Source organism: Neovison vison, chromosome 2 (assembly GCF_020171115.1).
Source record: "Neovison vison isolate M4711 chromosome 2, ASM_NN_V1, whole genome shotgun sequence".
Taxonomy (NCBI): domain Eukaryota; kingdom Metazoa; phylum Chordata; class Mammalia; order Carnivora; family Mustelidae; genus Neogale; species Neogale vison.
The window spans coordinates 235,542,771-235,556,238 of NC_058092.1; the positions used below are offsets into that span (position 1 = coordinate 235,542,771).

General features: G+C 54.4%; 1 protein-coding gene across 2 annotated transcripts in view; it reads left to right on the top strand.

Annotated features, from left to right (window-relative positions):
- Positions 1-13,468, top strand: part of DOCK1 (dedicator of cytokinesis 1) — a 491,675-nt gene that overhangs the window by 458,062 nt on the left and 20,145 nt on the right. For both annotated transcript variants that reach the window (XM_044240731.1, XM_044240732.1), the window contains exons 41-46: positions 993-1,134; positions 1,269-1,347; positions 3,270-3,354; positions 6,247-6,333; positions 9,216-9,392; positions 10,383-10,466. In XM_044240731.1, the coding sequence (XP_044096666.1) occupies positions 993-1,134; positions 1,269-1,347; positions 3,270-3,354; positions 6,247-6,333; positions 9,216-9,392; positions 10,383-10,466 (654 nt within the window). The remainder of the gene's footprint in view (positions 1-992; positions 1,135-1,268; positions 1,348-3,269; positions 3,355-6,246; positions 6,334-9,215; positions 9,393-10,382; positions 10,467-13,468) is intronic.

Genomic DNA, 13,468 nt, shown 5'->3' on the forward strand with positions numbered 1-13,468 from the left:
TAACAGATCCTGTGAGGAAAAGCATCAGCCCCAGCCTTCCATTTCTCGGGTCCTGTGGCATCTTTTCTTGTTACAGTTTTCCTTTAGCATCAGACAGGTGGGCCGGGCAGGGTGTTGGGAGACAGGAGGTATGGGCTCGGGGGGCGTCACACTACCCATGGCCACCTTCCGTGACTCAGTTGACAACTCAGGACACACCGTTGACTCTCTGAAGGTATAGAGACCTGCTCCATCTTAGAAGCAGAAAATTCCCTAGAGCTACATTTCCTGAGGGACCGTGTCACACCCAGACAGAAATGGCCTCGACAGGGCAGCCTGTGTGAGGAAGAGCGCTCGCCTGCCCAACACCCACCCCAGGGACGCTCTCAGAAAGCGCCCCCACTTGGGCTCTCCAACTCGGAATTTATGGAGGCGACAGAGTGTCATGGGAGACGACAAAAGCCAGCTGTTGGAAGGAGAACTCTGACACTGCCCCCCACTCATCACTGGGTAATTCTTCACACGAGGCGGACGTGCGGTGAGGGAAGTGCTGCCATCGCCCTCCGGTGTCTCACCACCCGAGAGGCCGCCGGTCCTCACCCCTCTCTCCTCTGGTCTCGACCCCATTCCCTGGTTGGGCTCTGCCCTTGGCTGCGTCCTCTGGGACGCCTCAGAAGGTCGTGCTCGGGCTCGGAGCGGTGAGGCCCCACCTCAGACTCACGGAGTCTTCGCTAGCTCCTCGGGGCCTACCCGCAAAGACCCACCGGCCCTCGTGCCTTGACCCTTCCCGCCCGCCTCACGCCCCCCAGAAGGCGGGCCCCGATGGCCCCCTCGGTCCCCCGTGGCTCGAGCCGAGCGCCGCCGTGTAACAAGGCCGCTGCACTTACAAGCTGCTCTTCAATCAGCGACTTAAAAAAAGAAGAAAAAAGCATCTTTTGAAGATCAGTGCGCTGGCGCGCGCGTGGGTCCTGGCCTTTCCCCCGCTGGTATTTAACGAATGTCATTGTTTCCAGGGGAAAGTGTTCATTTACCGAGGGAAGGAGTATGAGCGCAGGGAAGATTTCGAAGCTCGGCTGTTAACCCAGTTCCCCAACGCCGAGAAGATGAAGACAACGTCTCCACCAGGCGACGACGTTAAGAACTCTCCTGGCCAGTGTATCCTTTCCGACAAGCCTGCGGAATGGGACGCGGCCACGGCGCTGTGCGCCTGGGTGGCCGGGTGGGTCTGGGGGCCCCGGCGCGGCCGACGCGCACCCCGCCCGCTGGTCCTTAACCCCCTTTGCCCTCAGATATCCAGTGCTTCACCGTAAAGCCCAAACTCGATCTGCCCCCGAAATTTCACAGGCCCGTGTCGGAGCAGATTGTAAGGTAAGCACCCCGTTTCTCCGACCGCCAGGAGGCCGGAGAAGGGCTGGACACTACGATTTTTCACCCTCCAGACCTTGGATTGTAGCCTTTGATTCGCTTTCCAGATGCTCTTTCTGTTGACTTAGAAGAGCAAGGGAAGCAAATTCTTTCTAGCATCCGAACAGTGAGGGAAGAGGTTAGTGTGTGTCGCCGGTGGGTACAAGACTGTTCCTTTCCTGATGGGGGGAGACGAGGAAAACTCGGGAGGACCGAAGGGAAACTCTGGTTTCCTTATGCCCTGCCGGGGCGGGGCGGGGGGGGTTGCGGTGGTCCCCGCAGAGCTTAGTGGGGCTCCAGCCCAGTCCCAACACAGCACTTCCGAGTCCACACGCCTGGGGAGGGCCAGAGTGTTTGCGTGCTGTAAGGCAGGACAAGGGATTGGGGCATCTGCTTTTCTGGGTGGAGAAGCCCCAGATCCCTGCAACCCCACAATTATGTAATGTGGGACGATGGGGCTGATGGTTAGACCCACTCGCCGGCTGTCCGAATTTGCGGGTTTATGCCTCTCTGGTGAGTTGCCCCTGACCTAGCAGTGCCGTAGAGACCCCCTGCTTGAGATGTTCCATTGATGTTCCGACTTTTCTTTCTGTGCGATCCATGATCTGGTTAAGAAATTAACCTCCTTGGTGGCCTGATAATGCTCAGAATCTGCTCAGTTCATATCCTGAAGTGTGGGGGGCTGTGTTCTTCCTCCACATTCCCTCTCCTTTCTTTAACCTTGTATCTCAGCCATGGCGGCAGGTCAGCCAGGACTCTGTTTACCGATGTTTATCTGTTTATCGATGAACGATGGCTGCCACCAATTTTGCAACAGTGTATTTCGGAGAGAGGCATTAAAGCCAATAGCGAATCGTAGCTGATGCTCGGCTGTTTGCTGGGACGTGGGGAGGTGGCCGACGTCTCAGTGCTGACGAGGGATGTCTGCCTCTGGTACACACGTGCCACCCGGCCCTTCCCCAGGAAAAGAAAGGACACACTTGTCGTGCGTGCTGTCCTTTTGGTTGCAGACTCTACCTTTGGTAGAGCTGAAACGAAGGCATATAAGGTCTTTTTAAAAATAAGAAACATGTTTGTGGAGCATAAGAAATAACACAGAGGACATGGGGAGATGCAGAGGAAAAGGGAGTTGGGAAAAACTGGAGGGGGAGATGAACCAGGAGAGACTGTGGACTCTGAAAAACAATCTAAGGGTTTTGGAGGGGAGGGGAGTGGGCGGTTCGGGGATCCTGGTGGTGGGTATTATGGAGGGCACGGATTGCATGGGGCACTGGGTGTGGTGCAAAAACAATGAATTCTGGTACAGTGAAAAGAAATTTAAAAAAAAGAAATAAAAAAAATATATCAATTAGTAGCTCATCTAATCCATGGGAAGTGTTATAGAATGAAAAATAATTCTTAGGAAAAGTATTATAAGTAAAGCTGGATTCTTTACAGTAAAAAAAATTAGAAACATAATTTTTTAAAAAATTAATACAAATTATCAAATTATTTTAATAAATTAATCGTTGGATCACTCAGTTAAACTAATAGAGTAAATGGGATTTTGAAGGAGGAAGCACAAGAGTGGGGGACACAGGCCTGTCTCCGCTCTCCTTCGCTTCACCTTTTCTCCGTGTGTGCCCGCCCACTCTTACTCAGCATCTCCTCTCCCCTGAGGGTTTGCAGGGACAGGGAAGAGGCAAAAACTCAAGGTAGTTTTTCCACCTGCCAACATCTCTCTTCCGAGGCTGGCGGGGAGAGAAAGCCACAGCGATCGCTCAGGGTCAGGGTTGGGGATGCTCTCAGGGATGCAGGGACCTATAAGGAGGCCAGACCCCACGTCGTAAAAGCATATCGGCTGCTTTGGGGGTTAAATGTCTAACGCTTTATCTGTCTCTGTACAGTTTTTACAGGGTGAATGAAGTCCAGCGGTTTGAATATTCTCGGCCGATACGCAAGGGAGAGAAAAACCCAGACAATGAATTCGCGGTAAAGAAAACAACCAAAAAACCCCCAAAGGGCTCCCTCCACTACCACCGCCCCTGCCTGTGGAAAATGGCCTCAGAGGCCACTACAGGGCAGTATTAGATGCCTTTGTGCCTTGTGTGCAGAAATCCAAATTCCAAATCCTAAGCCCTTCAACTGTAGCGAAAGGATGAACGTCTCACGGACGATGTCGTTAAGGCCTTCCGTATGATGCCAGCAGGGGAGACGAGTGCTGGGAGTCTGCTTCTTGGGCTCCTGGCGTCCTCGCTTCCCTCCTCGGCTTCTCTGAGTTGTCTCCCTCTGGGCCCTGGACGCCCCGAGCACCCTGCTGGTGTCTCTAATACGAATAGGCAAAGGGGCCTGAGCAGTCTGGCTTTCTGCTGATGGCAAGCTGTTGGAGGTGAGCGGAGCAGAGACCCGGACAGACACTCCTATTCAGCACCTGAGTTTTCCTGAGTCTTGAGGCCCAGGGGCTCCGGGGTGCCACAGAGTCGTGGGCCCGGTCATTCTCTGTGATGGAGCCACCCTGTGCCTCAGAGGACATCGAGCGGTTTCCCTGTCCCTCTGCCCGTTAGTTAACTGGTAGTACCTCCCCAGCTGTGACAACCAGCCAAAAAGGTCATCATACCTTGTCCCCTGCATTGGTCATAGAAATAGTAACAGAAATTTTTGCAGCTTTTAAAAAATTACGCATGCACTTGGTTTAATGGTTTCCATTTGCAAAGAACATTCTTTGCAATAAAGCAGAGTCCTTTAACGTGTCAACATTTCCCCCTCCTTCTGCCCTGCAAACATCCTTGGGAATCCCTAGGTGGGCCCTTATTTCCATGACCTATTCGCTGCAGGGACTTCCAAGGAGAGCCAGCAGCTCTGCTGGGGACTTTATCCCCTTGCCTGTCATTCAGAGGTGTCTAGGGGCGCAGAAGGTCAAAGGTGACCTGACCCAGAGTGAAGTTTGGGGCACTTCCAGCCACGATGCTTCTATCCAGCCTCCCGCTAAAGCCCTCCATTTCCTGAGGTCTTCCCATCCTCAGGGTGAGGCCTGAGAATCTCCAGTCACGGGCCCTTCCTGCCCGAGCCGTGGCCTGGGTGTCTACGACGAGCTCGTATTCCGAGAACCCCAGTCATTCCCGCTGCCCACACTGCTGATCTCAAAACAAAGACCCAATTTCTTGGTTAACGCCAGCGTCCCAGGATCCCGTACTCAGTAACTGGTCACTGCGGTGTTGTCTCTAATAGGGAGGGAGGGGACAAGACATCAGCCCCAAGGGGGCGGCTTTCTGAGCGATCTCTGGTGGGGCCCTTGTGGCCACAACCTGACTGTTTATGTAGCATCTCTGGACTGTGGGACTTACAGGCAGTTCTTGAATTTCCCTCACATGTCTCGCATCCAGCGGCTGCGCCGTATACGGTCATACCGTAGAGAAAGAGACGCACAGAGGTCAGGCAAATTGCTGACAGGGGTGCAGCCAATTGGGGGAGAGCCAAGAATAACCGAGACCCCTGACATTTGGGGCTTCACTAAGCCTCGTGCTTCTTCCAAATGGCCCTGAAATCCCCTAACGGCCCCGTTAGGCCCTCGCACTTGGATGAGGCTTTCTGAAGCCACGGGATTTAGTCCTTCACACGCCTGACAAAGCCTAAAGCTTCCAGATAAGCGTGGGGCTTTTTGCAGCAGTGGGAAGCGGGGCTCGGCCCCGTTGCGGGAGGCCTGGGCAGGCCCCCTGCCAGGCTGAGCGCTCTGCGTGGCTGCGCAGCAGGGGATGAAGCCCTGGGCCCCAAGAGCGGCCGAGGAGGTGGGAGACAGAGAGCTTAGCCCATGCCAGTTGTCCAGAAAGCCCTTGGTGGAGCCCAGGGCCCCAGCCGGGCTGTGTCAGCCTCTGGGGAGACCCTGCAGGTGCTCTGAAATGTCACACTGCCGTTGCCTCGGGCAAGCGCCCAGGGGAGCCTTCTCCTAGGTCCCCTTCCTTCTCCCCTCTGGAGCCTCACAGGTGGGGGGAACGATGCTTCTCTAAGATCCAGTGCAGTCCCCTGGACTGGCTGATGTCAGCCCACTGTGGCTGGACCCCTGCCAACACACCTGCATGGCCCAGTTATTACCCAAGACAGGGAGAGGGTGGCCAGAAGCAGACCATGGGCTCCCAGGTGGGCGAAAGGTCCCCACTGGTTAGCTCACTGCGGGTTTCTGCAGCCTGGAAGAGGCACAGGGGGTGACGCTCGTTGGCTTGCAGCAGTTTCCTGCCACACATAATGTACTGTTCTATGGAGACTCTGGATTATAAAATGGTATCTTATGGAAAATATGCATCTACGTGCCTTCCTAGTGCTTAGTGAGAAGTCTTGAACAACAGATACTGAAAGGTTTAAGTTACCGTCTCCAGGGGGTGGGTGATTTGTCCACATCTTTATTTTCTGATGTGAATAGAGATCAGTTGTGCAGGAAACACACTGAAGCCCAGCATACTGACTGGTCTGTATCTGGCGTGAGCGGTCACTTACATGAAACCCGGTTTTCCTTAGCGCCCTTCCACCTGTGGGTTTCTTTTGAACCCGAAGTCAGGCCAACATGGGAGCCTCTTCAAAAATCCCTTTGCTCAGAGGGAACATCCCTTGTTCTGGCGTACAGAGTCCTCCCTGGCTCTCCAGCTGGGGTTTCTTGCCAAATGCCAGGGAGGCCGGCACCACAGGCCAGCCAAAGCAGGGGACATTGCTGTGCCTCGTGTGACTGTCCGACTCACAGACGAAAAGGCACACAAAAGGGCCACGTGCGATTCCTTGCAGGGAGACCCATCCCCCGGGAGGATGCGCCTCGCAGAGTGGTCAGTCCCCATGAGGGCCGACACTGTCCACCTGCTGATGTCCTTCTGACCAGTACCGTGTGTGTTTCCTTTGCAGAACATGTGGATCGAGAGAACCATATACACCACGGCGTACAAGTTACCTGGAATTTTAAGATGGTTTGAGGTCAAATCTGTCTTCATGGTAAGGATACCCCCCTCCCAGGAGGGATTGTGCGTTACCCTCTGTTACAGGGTGCGGCGGGCACATGGAGACCCCAGGCCAGATGAGGCTGAGCCCGTCGTCACCCTGCACATTCCCCGGGCCATCGACTGTGCAGGTCCACAAACATTGTTGTAGAAATGCTGTGTAATCACGACCAGTGCTAGCTGACGAGAAAACCAGCATTAAGATTTTCTTTCTTCTTACAAAATATTTAAATCTAGTCATTGCTGTGCTGTTTTGACAGCTCTTTCTGTTAACTAAATGAAAAGTTTAAGACAAGTTCCAATTTACATACACTTTTTAAGATCTTTCTTCCTGATGGTTTTATTGCCATTTACATGACAAACGACTTGATTAATAGCAATTGCTTATTTCAAGTAAAAATAGCTTGAGAATATACCCCTCACTGGCACTTTTTTAAAGAAATAATGACTCGCATCTCATTAGCTAAACTTTGCTTTGCCTCAGTGGTGAGCCCTGGGACAGTTCCATCTCCGTGAACCAGAGTTGGGCGGCAGATTCTGACTGAATACACAGAAGTATCAGAGAGTGGGATAAAGAGATCTGATTGAAATATGTATTTTAATTCACGAATCTCAATGCCTTTTGTGTTCAGCCAGCAGGATCTTACCAGAGGGCTGGTGGCCCCCCCTGTGGTTTATAGTGAGTCTCCTCAAAACTCCCTGTTCCGTTCAACCTGGCTGGAACCTCTCTTCCCAGCCCTGTTTCTGTTTCCTCTCTTTTTCTGCCATCCATGCCCATCTGAGCTCGGGGCCACCCCCCCCCATCCCAGGTGCCCCCTCCTGCTTCTCTGAAGCCCTGTGTCTCTCTACCTGTCCCTGCCCTGGGCACTTGGATTTTGTGCTCAGGGAGTACCCACTCTGTGCCCCCCCCACCAGCACGCAGGCAGCCCAGATGCCTGGAGGGCTCAGAAGGTATGTGGCAGGGGGCAGGTTTTTGCTGGCACCATGTAGAGCTGGTGATGTAGCACGTGAGAGGGCAGAGTCGGGGACACTTGGCGTAAATAGGCACTAAGCTTCCTAATGAGCCTCTTCCCAAAGCCCTCAGTAATCCGGGATTTTGTGAGCCAGCCAGATTTCGAGAGGAAGGAGCTTAAGAGCTCAAGGTGGAGAGGGTGAGTCCTGACTTTCTGTAAAGATGTGCTTCGGCCACCGGCGCTGTTTGCCATTTTTAACAAACGAAGAGACCAAGGCCGAGTAATCCCAGAGCCCATAACGAAGAGCTGCTCTCGATCGCCATCCCACCGCCCTTGCCTCGTGCATGGCCCCGGGACAGTCCGCGGGGGATGTCCAGGGGGGGCAGCCAGTCCTCCTGAATGACTAGAGGAAACTATTCTTGCTTGAGGCAAACGGGGTCAGTATCAGGGAGTCAGCGGTCAGTCAGGATGGAGGCCTGCCCTGGGCGGTGCGAGTGGCGAAGGCGTGTGCGGGGATGCTGCGTTCCAGGCTCTGAGCCCGCCAGGGCCCACGTGGGCCCACCTGGGAGCCGCAGTCCTGCTTGGACGACACGCAGTGAGGTCGCGGGCCCGACCGGAAGCCACCTTTCTGTACGGGACGGCCTGTCCCTCAGCTCCCAGGCTGCACGGGACGAGCGCAGTGGGTGTTTTCGTCCAGCGTGACTTCCAAGTGTCGCTCGCAATGTGGGACCTGCCGTGAGCAGAGCTGTCTGTTCTCAGGTCCCTGTTCCCCCTGCTCTCTTTGTCCCTTGCTACAGATACGCTGGGCTCCCAGGCACGGGTAGGGATGCCTCCTACCCCCTTCAGGAGGACTGGAATGCTCCTGTGTTGGGGTGACCCCTGGCTGTGGCTCTGCGGCCAGCTGAGCATCTCTTAGAGGAGGCCTGGGGGGCGGGGGCTGCTGTTGTTTTAAACCCGGCCATGTTTTCGTGGCACCTTAGGGCTGAGCCAGAGAGACATGCTCTGCTGGGCCTTGCAGGGAGCTGTTTGGCCCCCAGACAAAGGAGGGCAGTTGCAGGATGAACCGCGGTCCCCTGTCTCCCGCACGGAGTGTCCCGCTGACCGGTGGCAGGTGTTCCGATGAGGCCTGTGAGGCACCACTGGAAGTGGCGACGTGCTCCCCCTGGGGCCGCGGAGCTCTTCCTTCCTAAGAGAGGACATGGTCTACTCTGGAGATCAGGGCAGGGCCCTCCCCCCTTCCCTAACCAAACAGGTACCGGGGGATTACAAAGTCCTCAGGGACAGTGATACACTGTCCTCAGGGACAGTGATAGATTGCTCAGAATTCCTTAAAATCTTACCCTTCTTTTTGTAAGATTTTATTTATTTGACGGAGCTAGCAAACACAAGCAGGGTGGAGGTGAGGGGAATGGCAGAGGGGGAGGGAGAAGCAGACTCCCCGCTGAGCAAGGGCGTCTGATGCGGGACTCGATCACCGACTGAGCCACCCAGTTGCCCAAAATCTTACCCATTTTAAAAGAAGCAGACCACAAGTGTATCCACACATACTTACACATGTGCAGGCGTGTACAGGCACACAGCACACACACACACACACACACACACACACTCGTGCGCACACACACCCCCCCTCAGAGCCAGCCCCGCCTTGTATTATCCCTTCGGAATTTGCGTGCGAGGCCCACGCCTTCTGGAAATGCACAGTGATGCGGAGATACCCAGCTGCTCTTGTTGGGTGATAACAGACAACCCCGAAACCGCCCCCACCCCAGGAAGAAAGGTGCGATGGAGGAATAGGAAGCCTGGCCCCCCTTGGGAGTGCTCGTCCTCTGGCAGGACCTCACGGGCCAGAGACACAGCAGGAGACCCTGGCAGGGTGGACGCAGCAGCCGGCCTGGGGTCCCATCTTCTTCCTTCCCCGCAGGTGGAGATCAGCCCCCTGGAGAACGCCATCGAGACCATGCAGCTGACCAACGACAAGATGAACAGCATGGTGCAGCAGCACCTTGATGACCCCAGCCTCCCCATCAACCCCCTCTCCATGCTCCTGAACGGCATCGTGGACCCTGCCGTCATGGGAGGCTTCGCAAATTATGAGAAGGCATGTGACATGCCTGCGGTCCAGCCCTGTCCCGGGACAGATGTCTCCAGAAATATACCTCCCAGCCCAGAAGCTGTGCTGGTCTCTCTGGCCAATCTCAGCCGTGACTGAGCCAAGGCTGGGGACCCCCTAGAGGGGACCCCTGTCGGCTGTGGAAGGTCAAGGCCCGACCCGGGCATGACTCCCCTGGGCGTTCTCCTCCCAGGCTGGGCTGACGGAGCTCTGTGGGGCTGCCCTCGGGTGGCTCTCAAGAGTCCTAGGATCACGAAAGGCCAAGAGACACAGTTTTAGCGAGAGACGAAAGGCTTAGAATGTGTGGGATAGGTAGGCATGGCGGGTACACGGCAGAAGGCCGGCTGGGCCTCTCCGTGGGAATGGGCAGAAGTTGAAGGACGTGGGGTGTGGTCTAGACCAGCGGTCGGCACTACGGTCTGCTCTCTGTGTTTGACATCAAGTTTGGACTTGGCTGCGGCCATTCACTACTTAGTGTCTGTGGCTGTTTTGATGCAAAGTGGCGGCATTGAGGCCCTTCTCAGAAAAGTTTGCTGAGCCCTTGTCCAGACAGAGTAAGAACTGAGGCAGAGAGCAGGCCGCGAGGAGTCATTGCCCTGCGCCTAGAGATGGCTCTTGGTTGTAAGCAGCCGGAGGTGGGACCAGCCCGGGGCGGGGGGCAGGGCGGGAGTCAGGGCGCTGGGGAGCTGCCTCCCAGCCGGCTGAGCATCCAGGTCAACCGAGGCTTTGCTGGGTTCCGAAGACAGAGATGCCACCCGAAATGCCCCTCCTGGCTGCCCGTTCAACGTCTCAACATCTGTGGTGTTGGGCCCAAGCAGACCTTTAGCCCGGAGTGCTGGGGAGGGTCGGTCCCCGGGGGTGCGTCTGTTTGACACACACAGGGTGGGCCTGGCTCTCTCCCCGGCTCTGGTGCACAGCCAGGGTGCAGAGTTGGGGCCGGGAAGCGGTGTACCGAGTGGCCCTTCCTGTCCCCACCAGGCCTTCTTTACAGAGCGGTACCTGCAGGAGCACCCAGAGGCCCATGAGAAGATCGAGAAGCTCAAGGACCTCATCGCATGGCAGGTAAGTGTGGGGTGGCCGCCCTGCAGGGCTGGAGCGGGCAGGCCAGACCCACGTCCTCCTGGGCCGCCTCAGCACACACGCCAACCAGCACAGAGGCCTGGGACATGCGCCACAGGGCACGGAGCCACATGTGTCCCCAGATAAACCCACCCCCCATTGCTGTATTAACTAGGCTCCTAGGCTACATCATGAGGTTGAACACACAGAGCGTCCTCACTTACCAGTGAGCCTGGTCTGTCTCTACTGGAAGCCTCTGTCTGGTATGGACAGAGCTTCAGAGGGAAGCTGAGAGCTGTGATGTGTTCGAGAGCTTGGCTCCTGCCAGTCCCGGGAAGGGCACTCGGGCTGGTGCTGCCTGTGTGGGAGGTGACAGCGGGCCACTGTAGAGCGCCCGCCACTCACGTTCTCCCTGGTGGTAGCCGGGGCTGGGGGCGTCCACATCGTGGTTTCCCAGCTCTAATTCTGCATATAATGGTGCTTCTGTGCTCGTGCTCCTGAGGTCGCTGAGTCTCACCTTAGAGGGCCCTGCTGTTAGGAGGACGTCACGGTAATAAACAGACAGAACCTACAAGGGAACACCTTGACCAATTTGCAGTACAGTCGGGCGACATTAAGCACATTCACACTGTTGTGCGACCATCCCCTCCGTCCGTCTCCCGAACTTTCCCACCTCGCCAAAAACCTCTGCACTGATTCTCCATTCTCCGCCCCTGCAAACCACTCTTCCACCGTCTGTCTCCATGAACCTGAGGGTTCCAGGTGCTTCACGTTTGCGGACTCATACGGTAAAGTCATACGGCTCTGGGGACTGGCTTGTTTCCCTGAGTACAGTCTTCGGGGTTCATCCGTGTTGTAGCCCGAGTCAGAATCTCCGTCCTTGTGGGGCTGAATAACACTCCCTTGCGTGGACGGGCCACATTCGGTTCGTCCGTTCATCCGCCTGTGGACACTTGGGCTCCTTCTGCTGTTTGGCTGTGAACATAGCCACACAGAGTCTGTTCATTTCCCTGCTTTCTGTTCTTTGGGGTGTAGTCCCAGAAGTGGCATTTCTGGATCAAACCATGATTCCGCTTTTCAATCTTTCGAGGAGCCACGTTCCTCTCACCCCCTTGTCAACACTTGTCAGTTTCTAGTTTCTTTTTGTTTTTTTTTTTTTATCGTAATTAATTTTATTTTATTTTTTTCCAATTTATTTATTTTCAGAAAAACATTGTTCATTATTTTTTCACCACACCCAGTGCTCCATGCAAGCCGTGCCCTCTATAATACCCACCACCTGGTACCCCAACCTCCCACCCCCCCGCCAGATTGTTTTTCAGAGTCCATAGTCTCTCATGGTTCACCTCCCCTTCCAATTTACCCCCCAGATTGTTTTTCAGAGTCCATAGTCTCTCATGGTTCACCTCCCCTTCCAATTTACCCAAATTCCCTACTCCTCTCTAACGCCCCTTGTCCTCCATGCTATTTGTTATGCTCCACAATGGCCGTCCTCATGGCTGTGACTTGGCCACAAATCACTACTGTTTGCAGTAGAATTACCCTGTGATAACGAACCCCAGGGGCTGGCTCCGGCGACCTGACAGGCCAAGGACGGTTCTCTGCGTGGAATATAAGCCTCATGTGGACGGTCTCCCTCTGTTTCCAAAAAGAGAGTTTAAAAGTCTGAGTGATTCCATTTTAGATGTAGAAACCAAAAGGTACAAAATTCAAACTGCATTGAAGGCTATAACATCATTGCCACACAAAAACTAGTTTGGTCTGCAAAAGTTGTATTGATTTTTTTTTCTTGTAAGCTTTTACAGCAAATTGGATTTTAAGAGTTTCAAGTCCTACAGAGGAAAATAATTTGTTCCCCAGAGAGAACTTTATGTCAGCACTATGTCATCACCCCTAATAACTATATTAAAGGATGAATTTTAAAGCAGCTCACAGGAAAGCCGAAAAAAAAGAATCCATTTTCTAGCAACTTCATTAAATCAAAGGGTGATGGAAAATGCATATTCAAAACATTACCTGTGATTTCGCTTTCATTTGCAAATGTTTGGAAACCCATATTTTAGTATCACTGATTGAGTCATGTGGTCATTAAAAATAAGAAGTTTGGGGTTATCAGGATGCTGTCTTAATGTTTTCATTTGTGAGTTTGTTTGGTTTGTTTTTTTTCTGGAAGCTCCATCAGGGCAGAGTGAGTCTTTCTCTGGGGAATCCCAAAGACTCATTGGCAGAGTTTCCATCACTGATAAGCAATAAGCACATCTTGGTGCTGAAACTGGTTGTGAAGGCAGGTTGTTAAATCCCAGGCGACTCTTGGCTCTGCTCTTGCCATCCCCAAACCAGGACGATGCTGACCCGCTTCTCCCAGCTGGGAGCCAGTGGCTGCAGGCGCGTGGGGCCTTCCTCTATGTTTACAGCTGATGCCAGATCAGAGTGGGCTCCAGCCCCTTCCTCAAAGGCACAGCTCTGCCCTTCCCCAGATGCAGCTGTTTTACTGAGCATCCCTGCCAAGGCCCGAAGATGAGTCCACACAGACCATCCACCACCGCTGTGTTGTGCACCTACGTCTCTTTCGAGACGACAGACACAAAAGACTGGCCTCACGCCGCATCCCCAACGGACAAGGGGCACAGCCGTTGCCCTGCAGGGGTGGTGCTCTTGGAGCCCTGAACTCTGCTCCCTGATGTTCCATGCACTGGTGGGCTGTGAGTGAGTGCAGGGGACACACAGGGCAAACTTCACATGCAGCGCTGCTGTTCCGAAGGGCGTCTCAGGAGAGCAGGCTGTGTGCTCATTTTGAACAACCCAAGGTGTTACTTTGGGGATGTCTTCTCTCCTCTCCCCACTCTGGGCTCTGGGAGACTTTTAAGAAATGGAGATTCCTGGGATCTACTCCAGAGCAAACCAGGACTCCAGAGGTGGGGTTCGGGCACCAGCCCAGGAGATGCTGATGCTCATCCAGCTTGGAACCCACCGAATTACAGGGTCCCCGGAGATCTCTTCAGGCC